The following is a 16,339-nucleotide window of genomic DNA, read 5'->3' as shown; positions in this document are numbered from 1 at the left end:
TGCTAGCAAGTAAAACAACTTTCTTCTTTTTTTTTTTTTTTTTTTTTTTTTTTGTGGTTTTGGTTTCCCTTGTGAATTTCATCCTTTCCAATAACATTGAAGCTTTCTTCTGAACAATGAAATAACATGTTCCATCAACAGTCACACTAATGAAGCCAAGTTGCCAACTTATCTGTGTCCTTTCTTTCCATGCACTTCAATAATTCCAGCCCCACCAGAACAGCTGCACAATATAGCAGCTTTCTGGATGTCTCCTAATCTTGGCCAAGAGCCAGCCCTAGGCTTGAAAAAAACAACCCAAGAGCCAGCATTTGGTGTGGGTAAGTCTAAATTCCCATCCATGCTGGATAAATGCAGCGTGTGGGATACCTTCCCACCTCCTTACCATGGACGTGAGCTCCTGCTCAGATCCCCATTGAAAAATATTTAGATATCAATTGTTGCAGAGGTTCGCATCCTTCTTTCAGACTTTCTTCTTGAAATTGGACAATGTGCTCAAAACTGAGGGGGTGAGGAAGGAAGATCTGACACAGGACTTGCAGAAAGAGCAGCTCTGTGTCCTCAGTTCCTCGGGATTTCTGGCAACAGCAGTGGGCAATGGACCAGACTGCAAACACCATGGGACACAATTTGCTGGCAAAGGGCTCTTTAAATGAGCAGTGAAATTTGATCTGAAGTGGCCTCAGGTGCCAGTCTGAAGGACTGCCAGGTGCACTCAGTCCCAGTTACAGGCAGGCTCACTCAGAGCTGTGCCCATTATCACTCTTGTTGGTGGTCAAACATAGCAGCCCTGGTAGTGCTGCCCTTGTTGAAACAGCCTTTTTCCTGGGCCTGACTGGAAAGTCTTGAAACTTCATGGATGAACAGAATAGTGTCTTGCTTAGGTGTCAGAGAGCAATAGTTTACCAGAGGGAATTACCTTGTCTCCCTCTGTGATGTTCATCACACTGCCCTGTCTGGTTTTCCTTGACTTTTGCTCTATCCAAAGTGAGTGACCAGCTCACCACAGACCACTAATGATTCACAGGTCATTGGAGACTGCCCTCTCCTTTCTAAACAATGCTTTTTCTCTGGGTCCCAGAATTCCTCACTTAATCTTGCTGATACTGTTCCTGCAACTACTGTCTCCAGTGCATCCCCAAGGGAGATTTTCTCCTCTTTTCTCTTGTCTCTGCTGTGGCACTTGTCTGGCCTGATCCTCCTAAAAATCTGTAGGACTTCCTGGGAGATGATCCCATCTTACCTTGTCTTTCCAGGCTTTTGTCCATTCCTGTGTAAAAATGATTTTTATCCTTGACTGTCACAGGACTTCAGCATCCCATGGCAGAGATTCTGTCCCTTCCAAAAACCTTCTCTTCTCTGGGTACACTTAGATACTTACTTTGCATGTGCAATTACTGCAGTGAGCACACAGATTATTTAAATGGTATTTGGTATGTGCAGTTGTTAATCAAACTGCCCATAGCATAGACTGTAGGTAAGTTTGTAGAAAAGTATCTCACACAGGTGAGGAGCATCCAGGATCTTGCTTCTCCTGAGTTTAGAAGCCTCTTTTGTCTGAGGGAAGATAATTCCTGGGAGTAGCAAATTACACCCCCTCATCTCTGATCTCTGAGTGGCCAGTACATTATCCATTTGGAATTTTGATCCTTCTTCACCTTGGTTCATTCCAGTGACATGGAAATTGTTGAGTTAAACACAGCATAAGAGAAACCTCATAAATACCTAGACATTGTTGCACAGAAATGCACATAATGAATATTTTCCTTTAACAGACTTTCAATTAGATATGCCCCAGAGTTCTATCTTCCATGTTTTGATTTCTACGGAAAATGGCCTAATTTAAGCTGATTGAGATCTAACAGTCCCATGTTGTGTGTCATTTAACAGCCTGGAATTCTTATGCACTGCAGGGTACAGGGTATTTTATGGAGTTAGAGACCATAAAGGGGAAAGGAGGAGAGTTAATATTCTTTGCCTCCTGGAAGGCAATTAACTTGTCTTAATTGATGCCTTATCGTAAATACTCCTATCATGTATGGTTTGCTTTCATTCTGAGTGAAGTACACATTACTGATAGTGAGTTGAAATAACTGCAAATGGAATAAAACATCCTTAACTGCTGGGCTTGATTCTAGCACTGCACAGAGCTCTCCATTCAGATCTCATTTTATATTCATTGTTTCAAAGGAGACTTAGCACAAAGAGAAGCTGCTGTGTGAGAGAGGACAAGTTATAACCTGGGCCTTGGAAAACTGGAGAGGTGGATGCAGTCAAATGCTTGACTTCCCTGTGATCAGTGCCAGCAATGTCAGTGTTAATACCTGCTCATGGCACCTTTGTAGCATACACTGAAGATCCCATCACACATGGCATACAATTAACCTGCACTTGCCACAGGTGGTGAGTGACATCAGCCTGTGTTCTGAGGTATGAGCAGGATCCAGGTAAAGGCTGGGTAAAGCAAACACACCTCCTCCAGCATCAGCCACAGGGCTCCCAAATGTCCTCTGCACATTCTCCTTGACAAGAGCAGGAACTGTTATCACCATTAGTATAAGAAACAATTACTGGCTGCAGTGAGACTTTCATAGTAACTGAGGTATAGATTTCCCTTATCTCATTACACCTTTGCCTTCCTACAGTAAATATACAGGATATGGGATTCCATACCAGCCTCTTTGCCTTGTAACTTGTCTGTCTGGACAGATAAAATCTGCCTATTCTTTGATCTAACACTGGTGTGAGCTAGTTATTCTGGCTACTGTAAGAATCACATAGCAGACTAAACCCTTTCTTTGATTCTTTGTCAGATCCCCTTGCATCCAGCAGTGCCCATGTAAATCCAGAGAGTGCTGGCCAAGAAAAGTGAAAGTATTTGCTTCCTGTATGCATCTACCCCCTATTTATACCTGGCATAGAGCTTGGAGGTGCTGGGTTAGGCAGCAATTTTCCTTTTGCTCACAGAACTATCTTTGCTGTGGTCTCCCAAATACCCTTGATTTGGTTTTCTTAAACAAGATAAAAGCACCAACTCTCTTTTTTTGTGGTTTCAGCTACTTAATCCAGGCTTCTTTTTTCACCTCTTCTTGATGTAAGCATGTGTCTGGTGCTTTGTTGCTCTGGTATTTCTCAGGTTGAGAGGCAGAGCTCCAACTCTGTGACTCTTTCACTTCAGTTCAGCCAGACATTCATTGCATGGTGTCCATGCCCTCAGGATTTTGCAGATGTAAGTGCTGAGTGACCAATGAACTTCACCTGTCAGGTCAAGAAAGATACCCTGTAAGTTTATTGTGTGCTCTTTGCTTCCAGGGAGCACACAGGGTTTGGGCTGTGAGAGCTGCTGAATCCAAAATGTCTGTGTTATTTGGAGATTTCATGTTTTTCCTGCTTAGCTGGAGTGTGCCTGTGGCTGCAGGAGGGTGATAGATGTGCTGGTGCCCCGCTGCCCTTCTGGACACTGCAGACAGCAAGGCTCCAGTAAAGCCATAAAGTACACTCCTTTTCTATTCCTCATGAAATTCTGAACTGTTGTTCTCCATGTGGTTTGGATCTAACTTTTACTTCCTCAAACAGTGGTTGTCTGACGCCCATCTGCAAACACAGACCTTATGGTTTTGCATGCAAAATCTGCCAGGCTGCTTTTTGACTTATTTCTGGACATTTCTTTAGCATAATGCAAAATCCCTTATGTTTTCATGGGCCTATGAAAGACAAACAGTGTTATTGTTCTATCCAGAACAGTTTTTTAGTCCTTTAGGAAATACTTGAATGCAAAAAAGCCTATGGATCATCAGCTGATGTGGGCCACCAGGTACTGATGTACCTGAGAGGCAGAGCAGCACTGAGGCTGGGCTCTGAGAGCATGGTTGGCCAAAAACCATTGAGCCCAAGGGGAAGGAAGCTCTGGTTTCTGGCCAGGGCAGTATTGTTCCCATCACCGTGGGAACACAACAAATGCATGTGTAAATACATGCATTTTACACCATTCAGAAATGATGGATATGCTCACATCCTTCCCTAACATTATCATTGATCTTTAACTACCACGTAACCAAGCAGCAGCAGGTGCTTTGTTGTTTTGTTTTAGCAGGATGGATTCAGAAGTCCCTGTTGGGCAAGACCTGAGTGGACCTGGGGCACAGAATAGCTCTCCTGCAGCCTTGGCTGGAAGCAAGAGAATCTGAAGAGAGTATGGATGCTCCAGATCCAATATCCAGTCTCAATAACCTCATAGCCCACTCACTCTGGAGCAGCTCATGTATTACAGGACAGACCTCCTAAGAGAGATATTCACATGAGCTCATAACCCACATTTGTGCCAGATTTTTGAAAAAACCTGGATCCTGTTTAGACAACAAAACAAATGACCCTGATATGCTGAGCATGTTAAATATGAGAAGGGGTATTGAACAGTTTTTGAGACAGGGGTAAGAATTTTAGTTGACATGCCTAAACAATCTATCTCCTAACAAAAGGAAATCCCACTGAGAGCTTTAAAAGGCATCTAAGTGACTCTGACTGTCAGGTACCCAAAGCTCACTAGACTGAAATGCATGAGAAATGCGGAGATCTCTTGAGCTCCCTTGAATATGCTTCAGCCAGACCTGAGCAGCTGTACTAACATTTTCCACTGTGTGCTGGAAGTTCTGGGGCCTGTGGATATTTTTAATATTGAAAATCTGTGATTGCTATTGAAAATTACCTGATTTTTATTATCTGTCCTATTCATTCACCAAATGTGTTATAAAAGGGAAGGGTCTGTCAATATGCTCCACATGAAACTCAGCATATGAACAAATTACTGTGTTGCATAAGACTTTATCTTCCCTAGAAACTAGGGAAGGAGGCTCCTGTACTTTGTCTTTTTGGAATAATGTTTAGTTAAGCTTCTGGAATAGCTGTCAACATGATTATGAGTAAAGAAAGCCCATAAAAATGTTGAAGATCATCAAACTATGTGAACTGTGAGTTGTATAGTAGTGGACATTCACTGACTGCATTCTGTAAGCCAGGAAAAACAAAGCTTAAATAGGCTAGATTCAAAGGGGGAAAAAGGATGATTCTGGAGTGCAGACAACTGGTTCTGCATTATTGTTATAGAAATGTATGTAGAAATAATATTTTTTTAAAAACAGTTCGAGGGAAAGTTAATTGAAAACTGTGGTTTTAGGGAGCAGTGACTATATCTGGTCTTATTACCATTTTAAGTCCTCCAGCAGTACAACTCTCCCCATTAGAAGAGATGCTTAAAAGTTGGGACAGCCTCAGGAGATACCCTGGGGAATGGATTGCAATGTTCTGGGAAATCACCCTGTTCTCCACAATAGATACAGAGAATAAAAAGCATCTCTGACAGCTCTGACAACTGCTGTATTTTGGTCCCACGATGTTTTATAAAAGGATAATTATGGATTCAGGTAGATACTCCCATAAAAATTGTAAATGCTATATGGGATCCCAAGAGACTTCACCTTCCTGTCCTGAAAGAGATCTACTGATGGAGATGCCATGGTCTCTCTGGGAAGTCTGATTGCTTTACAGTGCTTCACTATCTGCATAATGTCTAACCTTAGCACCTTAGGAGTCTGCACCCATGATTTCTTGTCTTATCCAGAACATTAATGAAGAACAGATAGCTTCTTTATTTCAGTCATCAGACTGTGAAAAATGTTGCCATATAAAAATCGTAAAATTCTACAATATTTTAGGTCAGAAGGGACCCCATGGAATTGCCTAATCCAACCTCCTGCTCAAAGCAGGGCTAACTTCCAAAGTAGCACAAGACTTTGTCCAGTTGGGTTTTGAGTATTTCTGGGGACAAAGATACCACAGTGTCTCCAGCCTCCTTAATCAGCCTCACATGACCCTGGATTGGCTCAACCTTTTTGTAACAGGATGGTATTGTTGGTTTATGATCATCTTGGTGACCTCCAGCAATTTCCAGGCCTTTTTCTGTAGGATGTCTGTATTTCAAATTGAATGGGCTAATTCTCTGTCATACGTTTAGGTAACTGATTATCTCTGCTCAAGTGCTGGATTTTGCATTTGATCACATTGAATAGAATATAATTTATTTCTGATTCTATTTCCAGTTTGGCAGACCATTTTGAATTACAAACCTTTAGCATACTAATAGCCTTTCCTGGCATGATGTTGTCAGTACATTCCAAGGTAAAGCTCTCTTCTGAAAACATAACACTTCTGAAAACATAACACCTGTATTGGTGGGTGGACACAGAGGTTCAATTTGTTTGCACCTCTCTCCCAGAGCAATGATGGGAAAAAAGCAGAAAGCATCATGATAAAGCAGAGAAAGCATCAATCTGCATTGAACTTTGCTAATAATTTAACTTTGTAAAGATAAAACAACAAATGGAATTGATTCAAATCTATTTAAGGGTGATTCCAGTGTGTTCAGCATGTTTGAAATCAAGCAGGAGACAAGTCAGCAGCCGAGACAATTGATCTGGAGGCTTTAGAGAGAGAAAGAATGTTTAAGTTGATTTACTTAGAATTATTTAGTTTTTTAAGTCATGGTTTGAAAGCTGGCTCTTGATGGGAACTGTGCACACAATGAGCATGTTTGGCCTTGAGCACATGTATCTGGTTTTACTTAAGCCAGGCTGGCCACACTCATTCCACTCTGCTCATGATCTCATTCCATGCTCCTTGTCATGGTATCTGCACACCATCCAGCAATATATTAAAGCATGAGTAACGTGTCTTATGTTGATTATTCTGTCACCATGGGAGAAATGTGTCTGGTCTGGTAGGGAACTCAGATTGTTTTAAACAAAGCTCTATACTGACACTGGAGAAAAGTCAAGAGCTGTGCCTTGAGGAAGAATTGGCAAGGTGTCTGCTGGCCCTTGGGTAAGGCCATTTTGGGACTCAGACCAGCTACAACCAGAGAAAACCATGGCTCCTACACTGCTGAGCTCTCCCTGCACTGTGGAAAGGCCATTTGCCCTGCTGCCAGCATGCTTCATCAGCTCATACTCTGTGATACTTGGGGCACCTCCAAATTCTCCTATTAGTCCAAAAGAGAAACGCTCCTAACAGCCTTTATTTTGCCTTTAATGAAATGACCAGGTTGGTGTTAGAAATGCAATGTGCTGTGTGTCAGCCAAGTGGAAGAAATATCTCCAGGCTGCAGGGAGGAGAGGGAAGGCTTGAAAAACTTGTTCAGCTGCTGGGTGTTCATATTTGTGTGTGCAGTGAACGAGCTGAACCCTGTGCCCCTGCTGGGCCTGTGTTCAGTGTGTGTTACCTCAGGGCAAGTTTTCTGCTTCGGTCATCTGTCAGACTGGAGGGGAAGGGCTCTTGCTAGCAGCTGTCATTAGAGGCTACATCATTCTCTTTGCGTATTTACTGAGCTGAACTCCAGCCTCAGCTCCCATCTGTGTGATAAAGGAGGTACCTCTCTACACTATCTCAAGTGTAAGAGCTCCAAAGCCCTTTATAGAGTCTAATTTAACTTCAGCTTGTGCCTGGAAGCAAAGTGCTCCTTTTCTTGGGGAGGAGTGAGACTGAAAGCTGAGGCTAATTGCTTCTTCTCTCATACACAGTCCTCAAAACAGATTTTGACTCAAACACGACCCCTTCCCAGTTCCTTTCACTGCTCAGTCTTGTTCTGCTAAAAAGAGCAGGAGAACCTGTGCTTTTGCTGTTTTGCACAATCCACAGCTGGCATATGCAGTCCCTGTCTCCCAGGTTTGGTCAGTAGCCTCCCTGCAAATAGGAACTGCAGGACCTTTCTGGCACATGGGGTTTTCCTGACCTCCCACTGCTACTTTTTCTCTGGAGAATAGCCTCCAACTCATTGAGGACACTGTGGATCCAAACCCTCCGTGTCTCTGGCTCCTTATATGGTAACATGAAGAAGTCTAAGCATTTAGTTCTGATTTGGAGTCACCCTGGTTGTCTTCTCAGCTGGGCGACTAGAAACTTTAAAACCTTAGGCAAACTGGCTCTTACAGGAAACCATCCCCTTAGTTCAAGCATGTGTGTGCTGCTGTCTCACTAGTGGCTTAGCAAAGACCAGGCTGCAGTGAAAGTCCCCTACAAAACCTTTGCAGAAGGTAGAGTTTTAAGCATTTCAGTTTTTTTTTTTTTCATTCTGGAAGGGGCTTTAAGATATGTGCTGCTACAACAGCCGAAGAAAGAGGCTGAGATGGAAGGAGGGTGCCAGACAGGCTGTGGGACAGAGGTGGCTTCTCTGGCAGAGATCACACTAATATGGAGTTGATGGTGGGCAGTGAGAGCAGGAAGGGATGCAGCTGGGGACTTCTAGAAGAGACTTGAAGAAGCTTTGCCCTCCTGAGCCATCACATCCAGACATGTAAGGGGAGAAAATATCCTTGAATGAGGGAGTGGTGTTCTTGTTCATCCTAGATCCAAATGCATTTTGGTTATTTATCCCTACCTCTGACAGCAGCCACCAAGAAAGAGGCAGAGCAGTGGTGTACCGAAGGTTTCCTGATTGCCAGACCCTCATGTTTGTTTCTGGAAGGTCCTTGAGTGAATTTATTGAAGTCTGGAATGGTGCAGTTTTGCACTAGGTTAGCAAAGAGTGCTTTGACAAAGCGATGTGTTCTTGTGCTGGAGTCCAGCCCACCCTTCTGGAGACTGTGTCCTCTACTTCTACAATCCTATGGTTGGCTTTAGTACTGGGAGCACATATGAGCATGAAACCACATGGAAAGTAACTGCACTAAATTGTTTGAGACACATTTAAGGTCAGAAACAATAGGTTATAGTAACTGAGGGAGCTCCAGCAAATTTCAGGGGTTGTGGGAGTTTGATGTCTGTTCAGGACCAGCTGCTAGCATTAAACAGAGGCATATGAGGATCCTTTTATCTCCTCCCTAGATTTCATGCTGCTGAGACCAATGCTGACAAGTACTGAGAGCTCTAACCCATGCCACATATCCCCAGTGCCTTGTCAGCCTCGATTTTTAAACGTAACCATAGAATTCTTCTCTCACGGTGCAGGGTCCACAATATTAGCAGAGCGGCTGGGATTGTCAACACTGAGCTCGCCCACATCAACACCTAATTCCCCCACTGTCCTCTGCAGTGGTGTCTCTGGGCCCTTACTGTCTACGTGTGGCTCTGGCCCCCTCTGCAGCTCTCTCAGTGGTAAGAGTGGTGGGATGCCCTGCTGCCTTGCCTTTGCCTCCTTCATAGTCTCACACTTGTCTCCCTGAAGGGCTCTAAAACCACAATAATCAACAGGTTATTATTATCCCATCAGCTCCCATGGGGAGGAAGGGAGAGCCTCTGCAAGGGCTATTTTCAGTCTGTTTTATGTGGAAGCCACTTGGATGCCTAGACAGCAATATTTCTCTAACCCTTTTTGTCGTGAAAGCTCCCCAGGGAAGCAGCGGATTTTCTGCTGCGTGCGTGGCCCTGTGACGCAGAGCTCCTTCTGGAGACTGTGTGGCACTGACACGTCTCATGCTGGCTTGGACTGGAGCTAAAGGTCTGCCTACACCTCCCCTTTCTCCCTCCACACACCTTCAGGAAAACACAGTGTTGCTATTTCTAATGTGCCAATGAAGTACAGTGATATTTAGATAAATGCACGTGCAGTAGAAAAGTGTAGGCTGTTTTCTGCAGCACTTTTAAAACTCCAGACACCTGCATGATCCTGAGGCATTGATGGTGGGACACATAACTTACCAAATCCTTGTTGCATGGGAACAGCTGTCTCTTGGCTTGCTCTTCGTGGGCAACAGACCCCGGTAGATGTTGTCTTCCTGCTGCCTTGAGCCTTGGCATGTGAACCAGGACTCAGTGAGTAGGACAGCAGGTCACAGGAAGGAACCCTGGTCTTGGAGCATGCATTTCTGCTAGGGCATGGTTCCTCCCCCTGTGGATGCAGGGCAGAAATTACCTTGGGACGTCAGGAAGCAAGAGGAGTGACCATGTCTTTTTTGTGTTGCAGGCACAGCTCCCAACTCTCCAAGCAGCTTGCCTGAGTCACCCACCTCCCCATCCGTCTCAGGGTCCTATGGAGAGGAATGCACCATCTGCTATGAGAACACAGTAGACGCAGTCATTTACCCCTGTGGACACATGTGTCTCTGCTATTCATGTGGGCTGAAACTCAAGAAGATGGCCAATGCCTGCTGCCCCATTTGCAGACGGGCCATCATAGATATCATCAAAACATACCGCAGCACTTAGAGCAGCAGCAGATGCCGTGGTGGGGACCAGGCACGTGGGGAGGAGGCTGTGAAACAGCACAGGCTTTTATTCATCACCCAGGAGATTCAAAACCCATCACCCACCACCACCCTGACCTCCTCTTCCATGGACAACAGATGAGACAAGCTTAGATGCTGCTCTTCTACCCCCCAAGCACGCCCTGGGGCTGAACTCCAGTGTCAGGGAAATTGCGATGGACTACTCTCCCTTGTGGATCTTGATCTCAAGAAATGCCAGCTGGTGCAATCATCCCTTTTGACACCATGCACAGCAGAGGGGAGTCTCCACTCTCTAGCATAGACAGCAAGTGGTAAAAGGTTCAGTGCTACACATCTCCTTCCAGAGGCACCCCACATGCAGAGACAGCTTAGAAAAGAGAAGAAATGAGCAACGTGTTTGTGTGTACAGCAAGCCTGACCAGAGGAGGCTCCTTGGAAAAGATGGAGCAAGGCAAGCATTGACCCAGCCAGGGAGATGCAGTGAACACACTCACAGCAGAGAGACTGGGGCCAGTGCAGCAAAGAACCCAAAATTTGTGAAGCAGAAGCCACCTTATGTCTGCAGACAGAAGAGTAGACCCACGGCAGCCCCTTGAGGGCTGTCCCAAACTCCTCCGTTGCCATTCTCTGACAGAGGCTTTCATGGTGGTTTTGGCAATGAACACTGGCAACAGCTCTGCTCCCTCCCAGCACCATCAGCCACCTCCTGTCACCACCCCGTTGCACGACGAGCAGCTCCCGAACCCCAGCACCACCAACCTGCGTGGTCTGCACGCAGCACAAGGGATTCAGCAGCATCTCTTCTCCCATGGGCCTGTGGGACAGGGAGACATAACTCTCTCACCTTTCTCCCCTACCATCCAGACAGCACTTGTGAGGAAAAACCCCAGCCTCACCGGGGAAGAATGTATAAACCCACATGTCTGTGGGTGACCTTTACTGGTAACTTTATCACTGTGCTTTAAGACAAAACCAGCCAGGTGGTACTCAGCTCTTCACAGCCACAGCGGCAGGACACGGCTGTCCTTATGTGTTAGGAACTAAGGAATGAGAAAAAAATAACTCGATGGGTTTGGTTTGCTTTGGTTTGTTTAAATAACTCTCCTCTCTCCTGCCTGAGCCAGGAACCCGGCTGTGCCCAGCAGGGACAATGGTGGCTCCCATGGTGCCCATGCAAACAGCTGCTGCTCTGCCATGGCCACAGGTGTGACCCAGGGCTGCTGGCCCTTGGGCCTTGGTTTGGCAGCAGTAGGAGCTGCCTCCCTTCCCAGCTCATCCTGTTGCCTTCCTGGGCTGCAGAGGAGGGAGGGACGGTGTCTGGTCATGAAGCGGGGCAGGGCTAGGGTGCCACAGCGGTGGAGTTTGCCCCACCACATCATGCATCTGGCCAGACCAGGGAAGGCAGTGGAGCCACACCGTTCCTGCTGAGCTTTTTCTTGCACCCTAGCAACTGGTCAGTGATGGGATGGGGGGAACAGTGTGGTGTAGGGATAACAGCATTTAATGCACACACGCACTTACTGCAGGGGACATCATGCCCCTCCCTCCCTGCCCCCCAGCAGCAGGTGGGTTTTGCCACCCACACTGGCAGAGGCTGCTCCTAAAAACACCTGGAAAACACATCCTTGCTCTGATTCTCAAGGAGATGCAAAAAGAGATTACTCACTGGGGAGCACATTGTAGAGCCTTTCTCTGAAGGTGCCACCATCACTGCAGCCTACCCAGGGGTCTGCAGCTCCCCCCAGCCTGCCCTGCAGGCAGCACTAACTTGAACACTGATACTCTTGGTGACAGGGATTTATGTTATTTCCTGGCATACCTCTGATGTACAACCCAAACCCAGCCCTGCCCCCCAGGCCAGCTGTCAAAAGCTCCAGAGCTTGTGGCTCCCATTCCCAGGTGCCCTCACTGAGGGGCAGGAGGAGGCTGGTTGGCACAAACTGGGGGAAATCAGAGCAGCCCTGCAAGAAGCATGGCTGTTCCTCAGGCACACAGCCAGCTCCAACTGTGACCAGAACACACAGGGAGCTTTTGTCAAAAGTTACACAAACTCTAGTGCAAAGATTTCAAAAAGGAGGAATGTGAGGGTAAGAAGATGTTGATGAAATAGTGGATGTGGGGAAATGTGCAATAAGCAGCCTCCCGAGCCTTCACCACACCAGTGGGACCAGCCCCCCTCCATGCAGGGAAAGCCAAGGGGTAAATTTTATTTTTCAACAAATTCCATCCATGGGTACCAGTGGAGTGGTGTAGATTCCCTTTTCACCTTTTGAATTGAGAGTGTTTTAATATATTAACTGTGTTTGTTTTGCTGTGGACCAAACTCTAGCAGTTAGCAGAAGCTGAAAGCTCCCCCAGCATCTGAGTTCAAAAATTGGGGTTCAGTCCTACCCCTGCATAGGCTGGCCTCCAGCTGTAAACAGGGAGGAGAAAAAGGCTCTCTCCAGGGAGGAAAAAAAACCAGCAAAACCGACAAAAATAACAAAAATCCTAATCTTCTGTTTTGTTTGATTGGTGTAGGTTCCCATGTACCTCTGTGTTGTGTCATCTGCATTTCATTGCTTTACTTTAAGATGTTTTGTGTTCTGTTTAAAGACAAGAATAATTCATTGTGAAAAGTTGGATAACTGTGATCGTGAATAAAGTTGATTTAGATATCCTGCAGCAGCATGGGTGATGAGAATTTACCACTTCATAAGAGCAGCAAAGCACAATGCCCAGCACAGTGAGAGGCTGAGGTAAAAGCAAGGGTGGCACGAGAACCTCTTGTTTAAGGAGAGATGGGTAGAGAGATCTCAGGCTTTCCTTTAGTGCTTGAGGATGGGAGGGCATTGGGAGGTGGGTATTAATATCCCCTTGGCAGACACCACATACACGTAAGGAAAAAAGGAAGCCACAGAAGTAAAAGCAAGGGCTGACTGCATTCCTGAAAGCTTAGGCCCCACACTTCCTCATGCCCTCCCCAGAGAGAAGTCACAGCTTCTTTACTCTCACTGCCTTGTTTACAGTCTCTTCTGAAACCACAAAAAAGCACCCTCCACCAGCACAAGAAAGATAATGTGTGCTTTGAGGAAGCCCAGGACACGCTGCTCAGCCTAGGAGGGGGCAGGTAGGGTGGATGAAGATGAGGCAGAGCAGTACCATCCCAGCCCTGAACTGAGCAACACGTGGAGAAGGCCCACTGACAATCTGTGGTCTGGCCAAGCCAAATGTTGAGGTAAGGTGCAGATGATTCCTGAGTATGTAATAAGGGACACAAGAACCCAAGGGGAATTTGGAATTTCTCCAGAGGTCATGCCAGTTCCCTCAAAACCCAATCTTCTGCTGCAGGTATCTGCTCAGGAGCACATCTACAAGTAATGTGAGATTTTCTCATCTTTTTGTTTAACTATTCAGTAGATGAGAGACTATCTAGATCACTTGTATCTTGTCACAGGACATATTTGAAGTGGCATTTTCTCCCTCAGTGTGGGTGCTCCATCTGCCAAGGGCCAGGGACATCCCAGGAGTGGTGTCCTCAGCCTCTCCAGTTGAAGCCACTCTAACAGTTCCTCAGTGAAACATTCCAGGCTGGGTAAAGTGAAACTACTTCTCCAACCCAGCTTTCTCCAACACCAGCCTGAGGAGATCCCAGCTGTCGAGACAAGGCAAGTCTGCACAGCTGAGTGCTGCCCTCCAAGAGCTGTTCCAGCTCCTGCTTTCCCTGGGACAGGAGGACCTCTAGTGGGTCTGGAAAGCCTCCTCATTCCCTCAGGAGCAAGGGACAGGGTTGCACAACACAGAATGCCCTAAAAACTGGTGGCACTGACTTGCTGGATGTGCTGAGCCCAAGCACCGTCACAGATAGGATGAGTGAAGTGCTAAGCTCTGGGCCCAACATCAGCCAGGTTCCCCTCTGCCAGCCTCAGCCTGTGCAGCCCCTCATGCAGCTGCCCCATAAAACAGCCCCAGGGAGTTCTGCATCCTCACCTGCTGTGGAGTCACCCTGCCCTGCCTCCCCAGCCCATCACCATCACCTCACCACATGCAAACCAGAGCTGCAATTTCGTCATAGCTCCACAGCTATTCTCTGCCAAGACCAGCTGTGGTGCAGAGCTGACCTTCCCCAGCTCGGGTGTCCCGGCAGCTCGGCCCTGCTGCTCCCGGGTGTCCCGGCTCGGCCCGGCTGCTCCCGGGTGTCTCGGCTGTTCCCGGGTGTCCCAGCTCGGCCCGATTGTTCCCGGGTGTCCCGGCTGCTCCCGGGTGTCCCGGCACAGCCCGCTCCGGCGGGACAGGCGGAGGAAGAGCAGAGAGCAGAGGGAGGATGCTCCAGAGTGGTCCAGGAGCTGCAGCGCTGGTCCCGCATCGCCACCTGGTGCTCAGTGCCCGGCCCGGAACGCAGCCCCCGCTCCTCCCGAGATGGGCTTTAACAAACACTGCAAATACACTAAAGGAGGACCAGAAAAATTCAGTCTTGAGTGCAGCACAATTCTGGTAGTGGTCCTCCGAGAAAAATGGGCAAGAGGGGAACAATTAACAGTGAGTTACCGTGTACAAGGGGATACATTACGGATTGCATCAGCCCAAAAAGCCCTTTCAAGCTGGTTGGCTCACTCAGCACAAAGGGAAGAGGGGGCACAGTTTCCAGTCACACTTGCCACTGTGTTTGTGCCCAGGACTGTGTGCTGCATCAGATTCAATTCCTGGCATCCTTCAGAGAGCTGGGGTGCCCGAACAGGACGCCTTGTGCACCATCCACCTACATATACAGCACAGAGGAACATCTCCTACAGTCAGGTTAGGAACTGAAGAGCTAAAAAACAACCTTGTTACCCCTCTACTATTACATCCCTTGTTATGACCTCCTCCTCCAATATATCCCCTAATCCACGGCCTTTGGCATCCTCAAGAGATGCCCCTGCATAAGGAGGGGATACATTACCAGAAACTACAGTTTTACCCATCTGTGTTGAGCTATTTGGGCTTCAACCTTCACAGGCAGGTAAGTCAGCAGTGCCCAGAAACCTTGGTACCCCATGCTCCAGCACCACCTGCTCTGCAGACTGCACACAGGGCTCCCCACCTTGCAGAGCAACTCCAGTCACAGAGCCAAAGGACCACTTTAGTAAAAGTATGATTTTCTTATTTTGAACCTATCCTTCTCCAAAAAACATCCTTCCTTGAGTACTATAAACTTTAAGAACTTGCTCAACACAGACAGAAGTTCTTCATGTTTGAGGACTAAGGTGACTTTTCCATAAACTTTGTGGAATAGAAAAAAATATAAAAATATAGCATATAGTAACAACTTTGGCTAGGAAACAAGACAAGGTTCTGTATCCATTTAGCACAAGATGAAATCTGTAATTGCATGAATGCATAAATTACAAGTTATTCTGGGAAAGATAAATTCAGTGGAATTCAAGTGGAATCAAAACAGTACTGAAAAAATTAGAAGAAAAACCCCAACAAAACAAACCAACTGGATCACAATTAAAAAGGTCAAAAATTTATTTTTCCTTAGGGCATAAGAGGCATTGTAAACAAAATACCAACAAACAAACAAACAAATCACAAGTCAATTCTTACAATCTGCAAGCATTTGAAGATAGAGTACCCTTTTCCCACCTCCCCCCAAACACTGCAAGCCTGCTCAAATGGTAACAGGCAACAAGCCTGGGCCCTGAAGGTCCAGGCAGTTTTGCCATGTCCCAAACTGGGACTACATTTCTCATGTAAGAAGGACACTGCATCTGTTTTATCAAACACTAAAAAAAAAAAAAGAAAAAAAAGTCCAACAAAATATAAATATTACAGACAAACATCAGATTTAGCACCACCTTTGGTCCAAGCAATCAATGAACTGGGAGATGACAGGTACAGTTTGTTTAGGAAGTCCTTTCTGCCTGAGTCTTTGAAAACATTAGAAGTTCACATTGCAAGAACTTGTAATATCTCTGAGAAAACACTTCTCAAATTCTGGCAGTCCCTCACAACCTCCCAGGGTCCTGCACAGGGAGGGGGAGCATCCTGGCTGGGCAGCGTCACCCAGGTCAGCAAAGATCACTCAGAGCCCTGTGGGACATGGCAAACACTGTGCCAAGGGTCTGGTCCTGCTTTGGCCCAGCAGAGCTCTGCCTTCAGGC

General features: G+C 46.5%; 1 protein-coding gene across 4 annotated transcripts in view; it reads left to right on the top strand.

Moving 5' to 3' along the window:
* Positions 1 to 12,878, top strand: part of NEURL1 (neuralized E3 ubiquitin protein ligase 1) — a 142,870-nt gene extending 129,992 nt beyond the window's left edge. For 3 of the 4 annotated variants that reach the window (XM_033066386.1, XM_033066388.1, XM_033066387.1), the window contains exons 5-6: positions 8,998 to 9,144; positions 9,953 to 12,878. In XM_033066386.1, the coding sequence (XP_032922277.1) occupies positions 8,998 to 9,144; positions 9,953 to 10,194 (389 nt within the window). In that variant the 3' untranslated portion in view covers positions 10,195 to 12,878. The remainder of the gene's footprint in view (positions 1 to 8,997; positions 9,145 to 9,952) is intronic. The other variant, XM_033066389.1, reaches the window with a different exon arrangement.
* Positions 12,879 to 16,339: the final 3,461 nt, after the last annotated feature.

Source organism: Catharus ustulatus, chromosome 8 (genome assembly GCF_009819885.2).
Source record: "Catharus ustulatus isolate bCatUst1 chromosome 8, bCatUst1.pri.v2, whole genome shotgun sequence".
NCBI classification, from domain to species: Eukaryota; Metazoa; Chordata; class Aves; order Passeriformes; family Turdidae; genus Catharus; species Catharus ustulatus.
The sequence above is the reverse complement of the archived record's forward strand: the minus strand, read 5'-3'. Positions and strand labels throughout refer to the sequence as shown.